Source organism: Montipora capricornis, chromosome 13 (assembly GCF_036669925.1).
Source record: "Montipora capricornis isolate CH-2021 chromosome 13, ASM3666992v2, whole genome shotgun sequence".
NCBI lineage: Eukaryota > Metazoa > Cnidaria > Anthozoa > Scleractinia > Acroporidae > Montipora > Montipora capricornis.
This window is the reverse complement of record NC_090895.1, coordinates 33,681,247-33,696,201: the sequence shown is the minus strand read 5'-3', so window position 1 is coordinate 33,696,201 and position 14,955 is coordinate 33,681,247. Positions and strand designations below refer to the sequence as shown.

The 14,955-nt window shown below is 38.4% G+C and overlaps 1 protein-coding gene and 1 long non-coding RNA gene across 2 annotated transcripts; one reads left to right on the top strand and one right to left on the bottom strand.

The window, feature by feature from the left end:
- Window positions 1–3,898: 3,898 nt before the first annotated feature.
- Window positions 3,899–9,687, top strand: LOC138030067 (uncharacterized). The gene is made up of 2 exons (XR_011128028.1): window positions 3,899–4,430; window positions 9,460–9,687. It is a non-coding gene; the product is annotated as an uncharacterized lncRNA (long non-coding RNA).
- LOC138030065 (mediator of RNA polymerase II transcription subunit 4-like) lies at window positions 8,502–14,914 on the bottom strand. The gene is made up of 8 exons (XM_068877919.1): window positions 14,794–14,914; window positions 14,569–14,647; window positions 13,258–13,428; window positions 12,927–12,984; window positions 11,730–11,816; window positions 10,983–11,153; window positions 10,208–10,278; window positions 8,502–9,617 (listed from the first exon to the last, which is right to left on the bottom strand). Exons 1-8 carry the CDS (start codon window positions 14,871–14,873, stop codon window positions 9,480–9,482), a joined length of 855 nt encoding a protein of 284 aa, XP_068734020.1. The 5' UTR covers window positions 14,874–14,914; the 3' UTR covers window positions 8,502–9,479.
- Between the last annotated feature and the right edge of the window lie 41 nt (window positions 14,915–14,955).

Here is a 14,955-nt window from a genome sequence, read left to right as displayed (position 1 = left end):
TGAAGAACATTTATTAACAAATGGTGATTTTTTAGCCTTGGCCTTTTTTTAAAGAAAGTAAATGTAAAAGAACTTGAAGCTTCGTAATTAAGAAACGAGAGGGCAAACTGGTTGGCTCCTGTCGATTCCAGTTCAAGTGTAGCGTTCTTGAATTAACAATTTATTTATAATTAGTATCTGCTAAAACTGTGGATAGCGTTGAATGCGCGCTCTGATTGGCAACTGAAACTCCAAATATCTTTTGTTAGTATATACTAAAACAGTGGATAGCGTTGAACGCGGGCGCTGATTGGCTCGTCAAACTCCGAATATTCTGTGCTATTTACCTCCGAGAAACTCGGGAAAAAATGGCGTCCCGATTTGCATCCGTGACAAGTGAAGAAAACATCCAAATTAATTTTTTGTGCTATATATTATCTCACTGTTTTAGTATGTACTAAAACAACTATTCACCTCAGTTTCGGTGGCTAGCGTTGGATATTTACCTCGCCGCTTCGCGGCTCGGTAAATATCCACCGCTAGCCACCTCCACTTCGGTGAATAATTGTTAACTATTCTAGCCTGTGCAGCTGGCGGTACTGTTGACGCAGAGAATGGGGATTCAGGATGGCTTAGTGGTTATCAACCGCACCTCCCACCTCCGCGACCCAGGTTCAACTCTGGCCTCGAGGTCGAATGTGGGCTGAGTTTCAGTCGATCTCAATCTGACTCCGAGGGTTTTTCTCCGGTTACTGCTCTGGTTTTCCTCCCTCATTAAAATCGACTCTAGATCAGTAACATCCGGGCGGATACCCTCGTATAGGGATAACCTCTGGTATCTCTCATACATGTCCAATATACCCAAACGGATGCGATTCGTCTCGTCAAACCGATGGTCCATTGGAACGAATGGTAGGATTGGTACCGATAGAAAATGATGTCATTCCAATGGTTTTATTGGTGAAAAACAAGTTCGCTTTTAGACCAAGTAGAAGCGCGCTAATAATTATTATGAATATTCCTCGTTCTATAAGCCAACCACACAAAACACGTTCGCTTTCACCAATAGAACCATTGGAATCACCACTAACACCAATTAATGAAGTCTATTTGTGAGTATTGGACAACCCTCGTATCTCTCCCTTTCATTGTATTGAATGAATAAAGTTGGTATTATACTGGGGAGGGGTCATTCTCGGCGTGGCTTCGCCACTCCTTAATTTGCCTCTCGTGCCAACAATACCACCAGCTACGTAGGCTATTGCTATTCATTTCTGAGCAATTTGCGCGGCATTTGCGCCCGAAAATAACGTCATCGTTGCAGGAATAAAGGAGTTAAAATAATCTCTTTGTGCTATGTTATCTCACTGTTTTAGTATAAACTAAAACAACTATCCACCTCAGTGTCGGTGGCCAGCTCGGCAAATATCCACCAATAGCCACTTCCAATTCGGTGAAAAGTTGTTAAATAGCGTAAGTTAGGCAGTATGTCCTGTCTCTGCATGCGCGGTTTTTTCGACACAAATACTGTCGTACAGCTGTACGAAGTCCACGCGACAACGTAAATCTATTAATGGTGTCAGGTCGTAAAACAATTCGTTTTTCCTTTTTTGAGTAGAGAACTTTAAGGTTTAAGCTTGATCTACTGCTTGTATTGATTGCAACCGTCAGGCTGTACCCGTATTGAAACGGTAACATGTTAAACCATGGCAGCATTTTTAAGCTGCAGCTAGCAAATTTACTCAGTAGCTGTTCATAAAAGATAACATGTGTCAGCGTCTTCTTTTCTCTTGAAAATTTCACTTTTTCCTTCAAATCGATTTTCGTCTTTTAAAGAACAGTGAGCTTGTTACACCTGATTTGCTGAAGTTTTCACTGTTGTCGCTTTTGCGATCTTATATCATAGGAACAAAAATGGAAAATTACCAAGCTCATTCATATGAAAAATTTGATTCACTAGGGCAGATGATGCTAAAAAAAGCGGAAGCAACAAGCACTGATGAAGCAGGAAATTTTCTTAACACACCGACTACGAAAGAGAAAAAAAAAGAGGCAAAAAACTAACCTTTTCTCGGGTATCATATGATAAAACTTCCTGCTAATTTCTTCTCCCAACGCTCAAAGGAGAAATTCTGAACTTTGCCAACTCCGCAATATCTTGAATAGCTTACAACTTCCTGTGCTCATAAATTAATAAGCCTTCAGTGGACCCCTTAAGCGAGGCAATAAAATGTTCTCAGCGCTTGTATGTCCTATCTGATATTCCTAAAATAGTTAATTTTCGTCATCTATTTTTCCACACGATTTCCTTTTCGAATCATTTTAGGAAGTACATGAGCAAACAGCCTTGCTTTATCGACCGCTGATTTTCAAGTTACACTTCGACCACACGATGACCATGCTTTTAAAGGACCGTTTATTTATAGAACACACTAACCAGTTCGGACCGGTTTAAAGTGGAATACCGTCTATGCCTAATTGGTTCCGCGCGTTGTTTGGAAGCTAAAGACGTTTAATTTTTAAGAGTGTGCTAAACTTTCGAAATGTGTTCTTGCTGGTAACCGATCAGTGGCGGCTTCCATTGGTGCTTAGCCATCTCGATGACACACCGAAAGGAAGATAATACAAACGAGGAGAAACTCCATGCAAGTACAGAAAATGTGGCACTTCGGAAGCACCTGAAACGGAATAGACTTAAAAAGAAAGGAGGGGTTTAAGAACTTCAAGGTTTAAGGATAATATGCTTTTAAAACGTATTTAAAATGGACTGTTCATCGAAAGCTATTAATAAATAATGTGTAGTCATTTACCGCAGACTTAGGACTCGGAATCGTCTTTTGAACACATTAAACCACATAGCAAGGAATTTCTCCGTGCGCATCAGCTGCGTTCGTCAAAATTTTTAAAGAAATAAATTCATGAACAATTCACGTCTGTGACAGCTGACATGGTATGAATCGGTGGCACCTCACTGCAAAGACTGAGTCCTCAAAAGTTGGGACCACTTTGCACAGAATGATAAAGAGCGCCACTGGAAACAAGGCTCCTTCTTTGTGTGTTTTGCGGCGGTCCTTCCTTGGTTGTAAAGAGGACACAAAAGACTGACAAAAATACGACTGCTGCAAAGGGGACTGGGAAGAAACAATGTTAATCGAGATACACCATCTTCATATGCATTGCATCGTCGGATTGCACAGGTCAAACCTATCCTAGTTGTTATAAAATGATGCAAAAGTCCTTTTTTCGAACTATTTGTTACTCAGCCCAGTCATTGTGAAACCCGTCGCTAGGGACCATCGTAAATTTTAGAAAAAATCAGAAACCCATAAGGGTTGAAACGTGTAACGCGCGTTCACAGCTTCCGAATATTCAGTGCGAACTGATTGGTTGAATGTTTCAGTGCTAAGTACCATATTTGGAAACCCCTCGCTCTTGTTGTTCCAAATATGGTACTTAGCAAATTGAATATTCTGAAGCTTGTTTCCCAGCACACAAGAGGCCGTTACACGTTTCAACCCTTATGGGTTTCTGAAAAAATATAAAGCATTTAAAATTCTGATTGTCGATCGATTCGGTTTTTTAAATGTAATTTTTTTCGCCCACGCAGTATTCTCCTTTTTTTGAAGCAGGAAAAACTTTTTCGTAAAAAAGAAACCTCTATTAATTATTTTTTATTTGTACTTTATGATATCCAAATGATAATTGTAGGACGAATGGTCCTTTTGTTTTGGTAACTACCATAAAAACCCTGAAATAATACTCTAAAGATAATAAAATACAATAAAAAGATGGATGGTACCCTCTTGGCTAATATGTACAGAGCGCCAATTGTGCTAAAAGGTTAAAAGCATGGCTCATCTATTAGATTGAAATTAAATTTTTACCAGATTCAAATCGCCCAGAATTAACATGTGTCTGAATTGGAGTCTGACTAAATTAACATCTGAAAAAATCTTAGTACGGCAGTGCGGCAATAATTTCTATTTAAGGTTTTTAGCCATTTTTTGTATGGGACGTCATAAGGCCGGTTGCGTGGGTGTTCATAGCTATCAATTGAACGCTGTCTTTCGTAAAAATGATAAATAATTTTCCAATGTGAAAATTAATATTGCCAGGATAAAGAAACAACGTGGAATCAGAAAGTGAAACTATCGACGACTTTGCTGACTTGAGACTATACTGTCACTGAGTTTGTTCAGTTTTCGCTGGTTAAACGACGAGACTCAATTCGGTGTGTGTAGCCGGATTTTATTCGCGGCAACGGTGAGCGTTACAAAAGGAATTGAAACAAGCGTGCTTCACGTCCGATATGCTTCTTAGCGTACTTTTTCAGTTAAGTGTCCTCTGAAAACTAAGACGAAAAACAGCCCTCAGCAGTGAATCAGTGATCAGTCTATACGCCGACTCCCGCACTGATCCAGTCTTTGGATGTTTCTCCCGCGTTGTACAAGGTAAAAGAATAATCAACAAGTACTTAACAGAGATTGAATTTATATTTTGAAGTGACAAATTCGTTGTGTCGACGTTTTCTTTCCTGAAAAAGGCTTGTATGGCATAACCGAATGAGGTGTTGTGGTAGTGGTTCGCTTTAAATCCTAGTCGGTGGGCAAATTTCTCTCATAGCATTATTGTACAAATAGGGGATGGGTTGATTGCCTTATATTTTTACTTCTGGCCATCGACAAACGCAGCACTTCAGAAATCCCGTTCCTTTTGAAATTTTCCCCTCGATTCGTCTTCTTCGGCAAAGGGAAGCAGTTTTGAAGATTCCAATTGGAAGAAAAATAACATTCCTCGAACCAAGAGGTACAACTGCGTGAAGATAAGGCAATTTGTCGTTACGAACGAATCTTGGGCTCTGTATAGAATTTGCCCGTTAAAACAAGAAAACTATTTTATTTCACGAATATGTCGGTAAACATAAGTAAGAATGGTTTCAAATTCTTCGTCCTGAATCAGAACGTTTCCTATTGATTTTGATGACAAAAGAAAAGACCACGTTGTAAACATCAATCGACGAAAAAAAATGCGTTAAATTTTAGGAAATTTTTTCAAGATTGGGTATTTTCGCAGGACAATGAATATAACACTTATTCTGAAAACAGGAACTGCTAAAAATAATTTCCGTGTTAAAATGATAAACAGGAAGTAATAGCTTCTAACCTGAAGCGTATAGTGACTGAAGGACCACAAAACTTACCACCTTGTCAGAGTTGTTTATAGTCCATAGTTTCTCTACAAAATCGCTAAATTTTTTAGTTGTCCTGTGATAGAGTTATGGTTCGTTTTATATCCCATACCTTTGATTCGGATGATGTGGTGTCTCCGGTACGATAGATAACATTCAAAAGGCACCCTCTGTCGCAACCAAGGAAAGTCTCAAGTCTGATGGTCTTTCCCACTGTACCGATTCAGAGAAAGAGGAATCTTCCAGTTTTCTTGCTTAAAAGTGGCCATAGCAAACCCGGATCTAGTTGCTTTATAGGAGATCAGTGAAAAGGTACCGGTGATTTGGTTTTGACGCTGTAGTAAGTACAGACAAATCTTGATCACCTGCAAAATGCGTAGGAGGGAGGGATGGATGGTAGATGAATGTCAACCCGTGATGTGCTGCTCAATCTTCCAATATGTTGCCTCCCTTTCTTGTCAGTCATATCTTAAACAAGGACATTGCATCTACCCACGCTCACTTGAACTGTGTGGCACTGAGTTTTTTTGGTAATTATAAGGATAATCCCCACGTTGTAACGAGTTCGAACGCGATTGGTTCCCTCAAGCCGAGATGAGGAGGCGGAGAGAATAATACACTGATGTCAAATTCAGCTGTCAACGCAAAAATAAAATAAAATAAATGATTCGAAATATTCACCACGCAAGCGACTTCTTGCACGAAAGTATATTTTGTGAATTTGAACGCTAAAAAAGACCCAGGCAAGCATTAAGAGATAAAGGTATTTTAGAGAGAGCTTTTCTTTCGTGATTGTCCATGAAGCATGTACACTGACTGACAAGAACGAACTGAAAACTAGCCAGTCAAAATATGACCTCAAAGTTGTTCGTCTCCCGCTGAAATGGCTCCCCCACAATGAAAACTGTAGTGTTTGAGATTGCTGTTCGAGTTGATTTACATGGAACCCACACAGAGACTTAAGTGATTTTCAGTGAGCACGGCAAAACGCCAGAGCAACTGAGTGTCAGTTTTCACTAAAATGAAACGAAAAATTTGATGTCCATTAAAATTGTCAGTTTCCTTGTTTCTATAGTAGGTCCTACTGACTGGTGGGTTGTGATCCGAATAAAACAGAAATGAAAGATATTAGGACAAAAAGCTGACATTTGCAGTTCGAGAAAACAGTATTGTAGGAGATTTTACATCATTAACGACCTCAATCGTTTATCAGAGAGTTAGATAGGATCCGACTTTGTACGTAATTATAATTTGTGTCATCTTGTAATCATCTCTGAAGTCCAATAACGACACAATGGACATAGAGGTTGAAATTTATCTTGTTTGAGAAGTCACTGAGTCAACAAAAATTGTACCAGGTGAGATTACTCATCCTTACTGTAACCGGTCCTTAGGCGGCCGAAATGAGGTATTGATTTTTAGTAGAAATTAAGAACAAACAGCGGTGATAAACGTGGTAAACCAACGCAGCATTTTATTAAAAAGTTTCGTATGTACAATTTTTCGAAACGTAATGTGCTTTTTATTATAACAAGTGCTATGGCCTAAGAACAAGAGTTTATAAGATATGTTATTTTATCTTAACTGAAAAAACTTCAAGTCTTCATGAGAAAAAATATCCGTTACGTAAGACCCTAGATATCACAGTTTAGGACCTTTGACGATATCTCACCCATCTAATTAACCTTTTTCTTGAGTTTTATCCTAATACAGTTAAAGTCACTTTGTATTTTCCTTTGTTAAGCAAATTGTGTATTTTGTGAGAGAATGGTACATCACAAGAGCCGCGGATGACAAACTCTATGTAAAGATCTATGTAACCCCATTTTGGGCACCGTCAGGCCGTGGGAACGTAATTTTCGCTAGGGTCGTTGAGAGCATGTTATAACCGCACTTGTTCAACGTGCGTTTTCCAGGTGGTAACACCTACGTATTTAAACGTGTACGTTATGTTTTTGTTTTCTTTTTTCGAATACCGTTAAACAGTTGTTTCTATGACATCCTACGCAAATTCATACCGTCTCAATGTGGTTCATTTCTCGTTCGTATCTTGGATTGTTAAAGTGCCGCTGTGATTAAAAACATCCCTTTCCTTTTTTTTTTCTTCAAAATTTGAAATTGTGTTTGCTTAACATCTGACTGGCACAAAATTTGAGCTTTGATTTTTGTCCAAAGGTGGTTTACTTTGGGTGTAAGTTTTGGATTTCATGGTCCGCCATTACTGACGTCAAAGGCTCACCAACTTAACTCAGCGAGTGAATGCAGCGTATTATATATGCAAAACGCGAGTTTAAAAAGTCTGAAAGCCCAAAAATCCCGTGCTGCATATTAATTCTGCGGCGTACACTCGCATTGCGTTCTTAAACTAGTGAGCCTTTGACGTCATTTTCTCCTCGATCCAACTCTCTCAAGAACTTAAAGAGCTGACTTAGTAATAGTCCATTTCCGAGTTGCTGCATGCCTCAGTATCAAAGCGAGTCCTGGTGCACAACAATTCAAATGGAAATGAGTTGCGTATTCTTATGCAAATCAAACTAATTTCCATTTCAATAGTTGAGCACCAAGACTCACTTTGAAACCGAGACAAACAACAACTCGGAAATGGCCTATTATTAGGAACGGCTATGGATCGACCAATTAACTTCGACGTCTGAATCAACGGGCGTACTTATCATATATTGTGTCGATCGAAACTATAATTAAGTTCGGCTCGAGAAAAGTACGACGTCTGAATCGGGCTTAACTCGCAACTCAGTCCTTCAACTTATAGTGAGATCTCGAATGCAATAATTATCTGTCCGGAATGGTACATTGCGGCGCAAACACATGGGTGATAATTGGAAAGAAACAATTCAGACTTTCTGCTCCTCGCTTTCGTGAAAACGGGAGACCTTTTACCTTGAATACTCCGTGATTTTTCAAAACCATTTTTAGCCGTCGTCACTGGTCAGTAACAGTGTTTTCATTTTTAAATTAATGGAGCTTCCGTCGATTTTGGGTCCCTTACTTGACCATACATATTTAATTGACCACTTCCCATAGGGGCTTTTCAGGGCCAATGAAACACAATGAATGAAACAGCAGAACAGAACAACAACAAAACCAGAAAAACCAGTGCCAACTGGTTTGTCTGGTTTTATTTTCAAGAGCAGCCGAAAAGCGGAACCAGGGGCTACCAGGATCAAATTCAACTTGTGGTTCGAGCAGGTCTTGAATTCGCAGGGATCTCCGGATCTCAAGGCAACGACCCTAACCGCTTGACTACACCTCACTACTTTCAGAAAATGAAACGTAGGGAATGTTCTCTCTTACAAGTATAAACATTCACAGACAGTAAGCTTATCCTTTTTATTCACTTCTTCAGGGGCACCCAACGTCAATTTTCGGAAAATATCTATTCGGAAGAAGATTTGAGGTCTGGAATTTTTGGAACATTTGTTGTAAAATTTCTTGCTTGCCTGCCTGTCCTAGGATTTCCGAACTTCTAAAAAATGGTGTAATTGCCCATTTTAACGGATTTTCACCCTAAAAAGGTCACCTAGAATTTTCGGGAGCCCTTTTTCTGGCTGAAAATTTTGAAAAGGTAAGTTTTGATCCCTATAATTTTCGGATCACTGGACTTTCAGCTAGGATATCGCAACAGATGAAAACTTTTTAGGGCATAAAAAAATGACTATATCTACCGTTTAAATACTATAATACGTTTAACGATGCTATGTCTAAGTGGTTTTGAACTATACTCTCGTTGGGTGCCCCAGACTTCTTTGGTTCTTTGGATTTTATAACAGCAATATTTACGCTTTTATTTGTCACTACTTTACTCTTTTCAGTAGCAGTCAAAGTATACAATAACTATGTACAAAGTTTATGAAATAAGTTATCTCCATAAAATTCAATTTGTCCGATTTCAATTTCTATTTTTCAAGCTATAAAACAAATTCATGGCATATGCTATTTATGTCCTATGGCAAGTAACGAAAGAGAGTACTGTCTTTGAGTTCGGCTTTCCAGCATACAGTAGGATTTAAGTGAGAATGATGTCAACGATGGCATGATTGAGACCCTGGAGATTCTTGATGATAGTAGCAGTGATAATAATGCTCACATGATGGTGATGATAATGTGCAAGAATGTAATAATGATAGCGATGAGTGGAAAGGAAAGTTGTGTCCTATTTACAGTCTTGTTGTTGTTGTAAGTTTCATACACGACGGCATGTTCCACCAAGCTGATTGTGTAAAAATAATAATTCGGGATAGTGGATAACTCTTGGCTGTTTATTTCAATCACAGCTCCTTTGGAAATGACATCATCAAGGGCTGTCACTGGATGACGAAGATGATGATGATGACATGATCTCTACTTCATCAACACCGGCTTCTTGGCGTCCATTTGCCACTTCCTTGTTGAGGTCACTGGTTATCAATTCCAGGCCAGAGGATGCTGCATACTGAAAACAATCAAATTAATTTATGTCAAATTTTATTTTGTAGTCTTGCGCATTAAAGACCTCTTCTCTTTACCACCAATGTATCGGATCACTTCTTAACAGAAACTATATTTCAAAAATTCATTAATAATTCATGAGCCTAACAGCCTATCAAAACACCGATAAAACGTCACATGTATGAGCTTTATATCCTGATAAAACACTCCTCGTTAGTATTCTTTATGTAAAGAATACTAATAAGTTAGTATTCTTTATGTAAAGAATACTAATAAGTTAGTATTCTTTATGTAAAGAATACTAATAAGGCATAGCTTGTTTTTCTTGTATGCTAATATTCTCCTCTCACAATTTGAACCATTGTTTTGAGTCCAGAGGGACATGCTCTTTGTGGAATGTTTTTGAAGCCGTTCAAAAAACTCGCAGCACATGTTTTATCGGGTCTAAAAACACTCGGCTACACCTCGTGTTTTTAAACCCCAATAAAACACTGCTGCTCGTCTTTCAAACATTACATCAGAAAAACCATAATTAAAGTAATGAAAAGATAATCAGTTCATAAGTTCAACATTTTTGTTAATTAGATGTTATACCTGTAGTGAAGTGGGTCCTCCTGAAAGATTGCTCTGCCAAGAATAAGTAGATGCTTGGCCATTGGTTTGACCTTTTTGAAAAAAAAAAAAAAAGGGAGATAGAAGGTGAAAGGATTTTATAACTTTCCTCAGTTTTGCATATCACAGATCAAAAGGCCACTTCGGAAAATACCATAATACTCTTTGTTTGTCCCCCCAAATTTTGCATAAGTATTGTTTTTGTTTTCTCTTGGGACCATCGTAAGTCCCAAGAGAAACTGGAAACAATGCTGATGCAAAATTTGGGGGGACAAACAAAGAGTATTATGGTATTTTCCGAAGTGGCCTATCTCAAAATTAAACACCCTGGAGTAGTGAAAAAAGAAACAAAAGACGTTGCATTTAATTAACTGAAAACATCAAGGAATTCCTTTACTATAGCTTACCCATCAAGTGGACAGTCCAAATGAAGACCATTTACTCAATAGCAAAGCTTGAGAGACAAGTCACGGTCTGAGTTCAAATCCCACAGATTAAGAAGCAAATTGGACGTCTCCTTCCAGTTGTTGTATTAACTACATTTCTCTAAATAACTCCACAAGCTTCAGGCTTAACATATCACCATAACTGTGTTAAAACATGGTCTTCACTTTTTCTTAACTTTGAACGACCTAGACCTACAGCTTACCTTGATATTTAACCAGTTTTAGTGCTAATACTGATTAGAATCTGTACCAAGGATTTCATGCAAAAGCTGAAGAATGCATTTTTTTGTTTTTTTTTAAACAAGACTTACCTATTCCACTGGTAGTTTCTACACTCGTAATTGATGCAGATGTCTGTACTATTCCTTGTAAATTTGAATCTCCGATAGGCTGACCAGTTTCCATGGCAACACCTTCCATAAGTCTCCCAAGCCACCCTGACCGCATCTCAATGTCTTGAGGATATGGTCTCCGGGGGTCACCTGAATACAACAATACGGTCAAATTCCACAAACTGAAAATGTCGTAAGAAAGTATGACCTTGAAGATCTTCAGTTGAATGATCTGTAATAAGGATTTCAAATGCAAATTCCTATGAAATTGCTTCTAAAAATGACAATCAAGCTGACATTATTTGAGTGGTGACACATCATGGTTTGATGCAAAGATGCAAAACGTGAAGTGCCTTTTGCAGCATAATAGACATCACCACATAAAATACTTTGAAAGGCAAAACAATCAGATTACCTTTAACCCATTGATTCCCAGGGGTTCCCCATTCACGAGTAAAATCGCCTGGCATTAGACAGAGTAAAATACTAAGTCTGGCCGGTTTAAGCGTGAAAAGGTTAATGGGACATTAACCCTTAAATGCCTAAACTTTTACCGGATTAATCACTCATTTTCGGTGAGTGATTAATCCCAAAAAGAAAAATTCAAAGGCTCCCATCTGCAATATTACGTGCAACACCATAGAAAAATGCTGCTTGGCAGATTTGAATAATGTTACTCCTTTGCTGCATTTATTTGAATGATCACTGTGTTTTTTACAAACCTACCTGGCATCCATGATATTGGGGCTTCTACAGCATTACTGCTACTTATTCGATGAGCATACTTGATTAGTTCTTCAGATGAAACTGATCCTGGTGAAAAAAAAACAATGGCACATTAAAAACTATTGTGCACATTGTATACACAACTGGCCAACCTTTTGACAAGGTGAGGTTTTTCCATTGCACTGATCCCCTTGTCTTGAAGGCATCCAACTGCTATTGACATTTCACTACTCTGTTTTATTAAGTAATATGTCAAAGATGAATGCGAGTGTTTCATCAGGGGTTCCAAACACCAAGAAACAAACGGAAGCATGGTGTCATAGGTGGAGTGCTTTTATTGTTTTGAGGTGTTTGGAACCCCTGATGAAACACGAAGCATGAGTTTTTGACATGACTTCTCAACCTTTTTTATGAAGTTTAATGTAATGTGATGATCTTTTGTCTTATCAGACGAGTGATACTAATTTGTAAAGGAAATGAATTTTCAATATTTGGGTGAGTGCAAAAGGACGTCCTAGAGAGTGAGTCAGAATCATGTCGTTTTGGCCTGCCAAAATAGTCTCCCCAAGGAAATGATTTGGTTAACGAGGCTGTTCCGGTTAGAGGTACAAGTGATGGTTTTTTATTACTGTGGACTTTTCAAAGACCACAAACTAGACAAGGTTCAAGCCTTGGGTGCAGACATCTGCAAAACGGATGCTCTGTCACTGAACTTTTGGGTGTCAAAATTCGTTTTAAACCCCGGGATGCTAATGATAAACGGTACTACGAAAGTTTTATGTTGAATATTTGGAAAATTGTGTTTATTAGCATAAAGGCTCATTTAAATTCAAGTGTGACTCTTGATCAGATTTTGAACTAAGTCAGGCGTTTCTTGATCTGTAGTTTCATTGGGTATTAAGATTCATGCACCTGACCAAAATGGGACACTTTGATTGGCTAGTAACATTATGAAATATTAATGAGTTTGAGAATTATTATTGAAAAGCGCTGGAAGTTGAAAGAGTGGATACAAACATGAACTTAATCTTGCTAAATGATGACAAGAGAAAAAAAAAACAAGACAATTTGGTGCAATTAACAAGGCTATTATGCCCTTTTCAAGAAAACCAAATTGTTTCCTTTGCTTCTCATAGAGATCTACACATATGCAGTTTGAAGATCACACTCTAGTTCAACAAATTATTTGTGGATTACCATTCTTAGCTTGATTTATCGCAGACACCTTCTTCTTTGCTTGGAACAAAGCTTGAGACTGGAAAGGCAACCAACAACAAAATCAAACAGAATACACAACTATGTTCATTCTTCCAGAAAAAACAAAAAAAGCAGGATAATTAGGTTGTTGGTTTCTCTATTACTTATCCACTGCATAGTCATTTATCTGGTGGATAGCGCTATCCATCATTTGAACAACTGGGACCTGCTCAGTTATTTTCAAGTTCTCACAACAAAATAATCCAAAAATTGTTATTGAATTCAACCAAAATATGCCCATAGTTTCAGGAATGTTATTACCAGTACTTACTAAAATTTTTTCAGCTTCTTTTAGTTGTGATTCAAGATTGAGGATCTCTTGATCTTTTTTGGAAATCTCCTCCTTTATCAAGTGAATTTCTTGCTGTCTGGCTTGTTGCTCTTGCATTTGCTTGATAGCTGCTTGCAGTTCTTTGTCCTTTGCAATGAGCTGTTCAACAGCCTTACAAATATTGGAATATTCTCTGATTAATAATTGAGTGAGGGATAATAATAATAATAATAATAATAATAATAGGAAGAGTACGATGGACGGATGAGATGATAAGCGATTTACTGCAATGCAAAAGGAAGGCACTGGAATTAGCATCATCAAGCTACCCTCCACGCCAAGAGAACGGGCGAAAGAAAGGCTACATGAAGATAATGAAAGAACTGTGGGACGAATTGGGATACCAGGGTCATGATTTTACGTGCCAGAACCTAAGAGATCAAGCGGCGAGGCAGGAAAAATCACTGGGGAATGTTGGAGAAACTATTTGCAAACGAGTTGGAGACCACCTACTGAAAATGATAGAGAAATCTGCGATATGCTTGATAATAATTCTCAATCTTTGCAAACACAAACTTCTGTACTGTGTTAGCAGTGTAAAAGATAGTCTATTCTGGACCCCATGCTAAACAAGTTGGTAATATGTGCAAGACCAGAAATTTATGGGCAGGTCCACAGCACAGGTCACAAGTCACAGGTCATTGTTTTGCCAACATAGAAACAACCCTAACTGTTTACCAATGCCAACATTAGACCTGAAAACCATTGTTTTGTTGGCTTTAATGAACGTTAAGGATTCTCTTTGTATTGGCAAAACAATGACCTGTGACCTGTGTTTTGTACATGCCGGAAATTTATGACTTAATGCAGCAAATGTGCCTAATTTCAAGCATGAACTTTGTGTCTCTGTGTCCTCTGCTTATCACTATGGTGTGCTTGTGCTGCAGGACACAATGCGGGAAGACAACGGCTGCTGAGTATTGGTAATATTTCTGGTTAGAATCTCTCCATTAAGTTTACCCTGCGAGCAGTTCAAGGTTTCTAAACCAACTGCTTGGAGAATACATTAAGTTCAAAGCCAAGAAGAGTCGCATGCTCTCATTAACATGTTAACTCTTTTCTGTGGCACAAAATAGTGAGTTTCAAAGGAACTTACAGCTCTACGGGATGGGTGAGGAGAAAGTGTGAAAGGAGGTAGGGCAAATTCGAATTCTGAATAACTGTTCTCCCTATCCGCCCCACCGTGAACAGTCCCACAGTCTCATTCCTAGGAACCTGTTCTCTCGTAAATAAATTTTAAACCATGTTTACCTTTGATGTTTCCCCACAGCCTGCATCTTGCTTTGTTGATCGGTACAATGACGCAGCCGAAAGGCTTTCGAATAATTCTCTACAGAAAAATAATTAGACAAATGCAGTAAGCTTAATACTTAAAGAACTTGATAACGTTTCAGCGGGGATTGACAAAACAATTAGGAAGAAGCAATCGGTTATCACAATCATGGGTTAGGAACAAGAGTTAGAATAAACACACACTTTGCCAACTTTTCATAGTCATCCAGTATGGTATTTATCACTTCTTTTGTGCTTCGATCTCTTGGAAAAGCGGAAGCCATTTTGTTTCGAAACTTGAGTCTGTGATTATCTTTATCAGCGGTCTTCCAATTTTTCCTTCGGTACCTCATGTATCTCTTATTA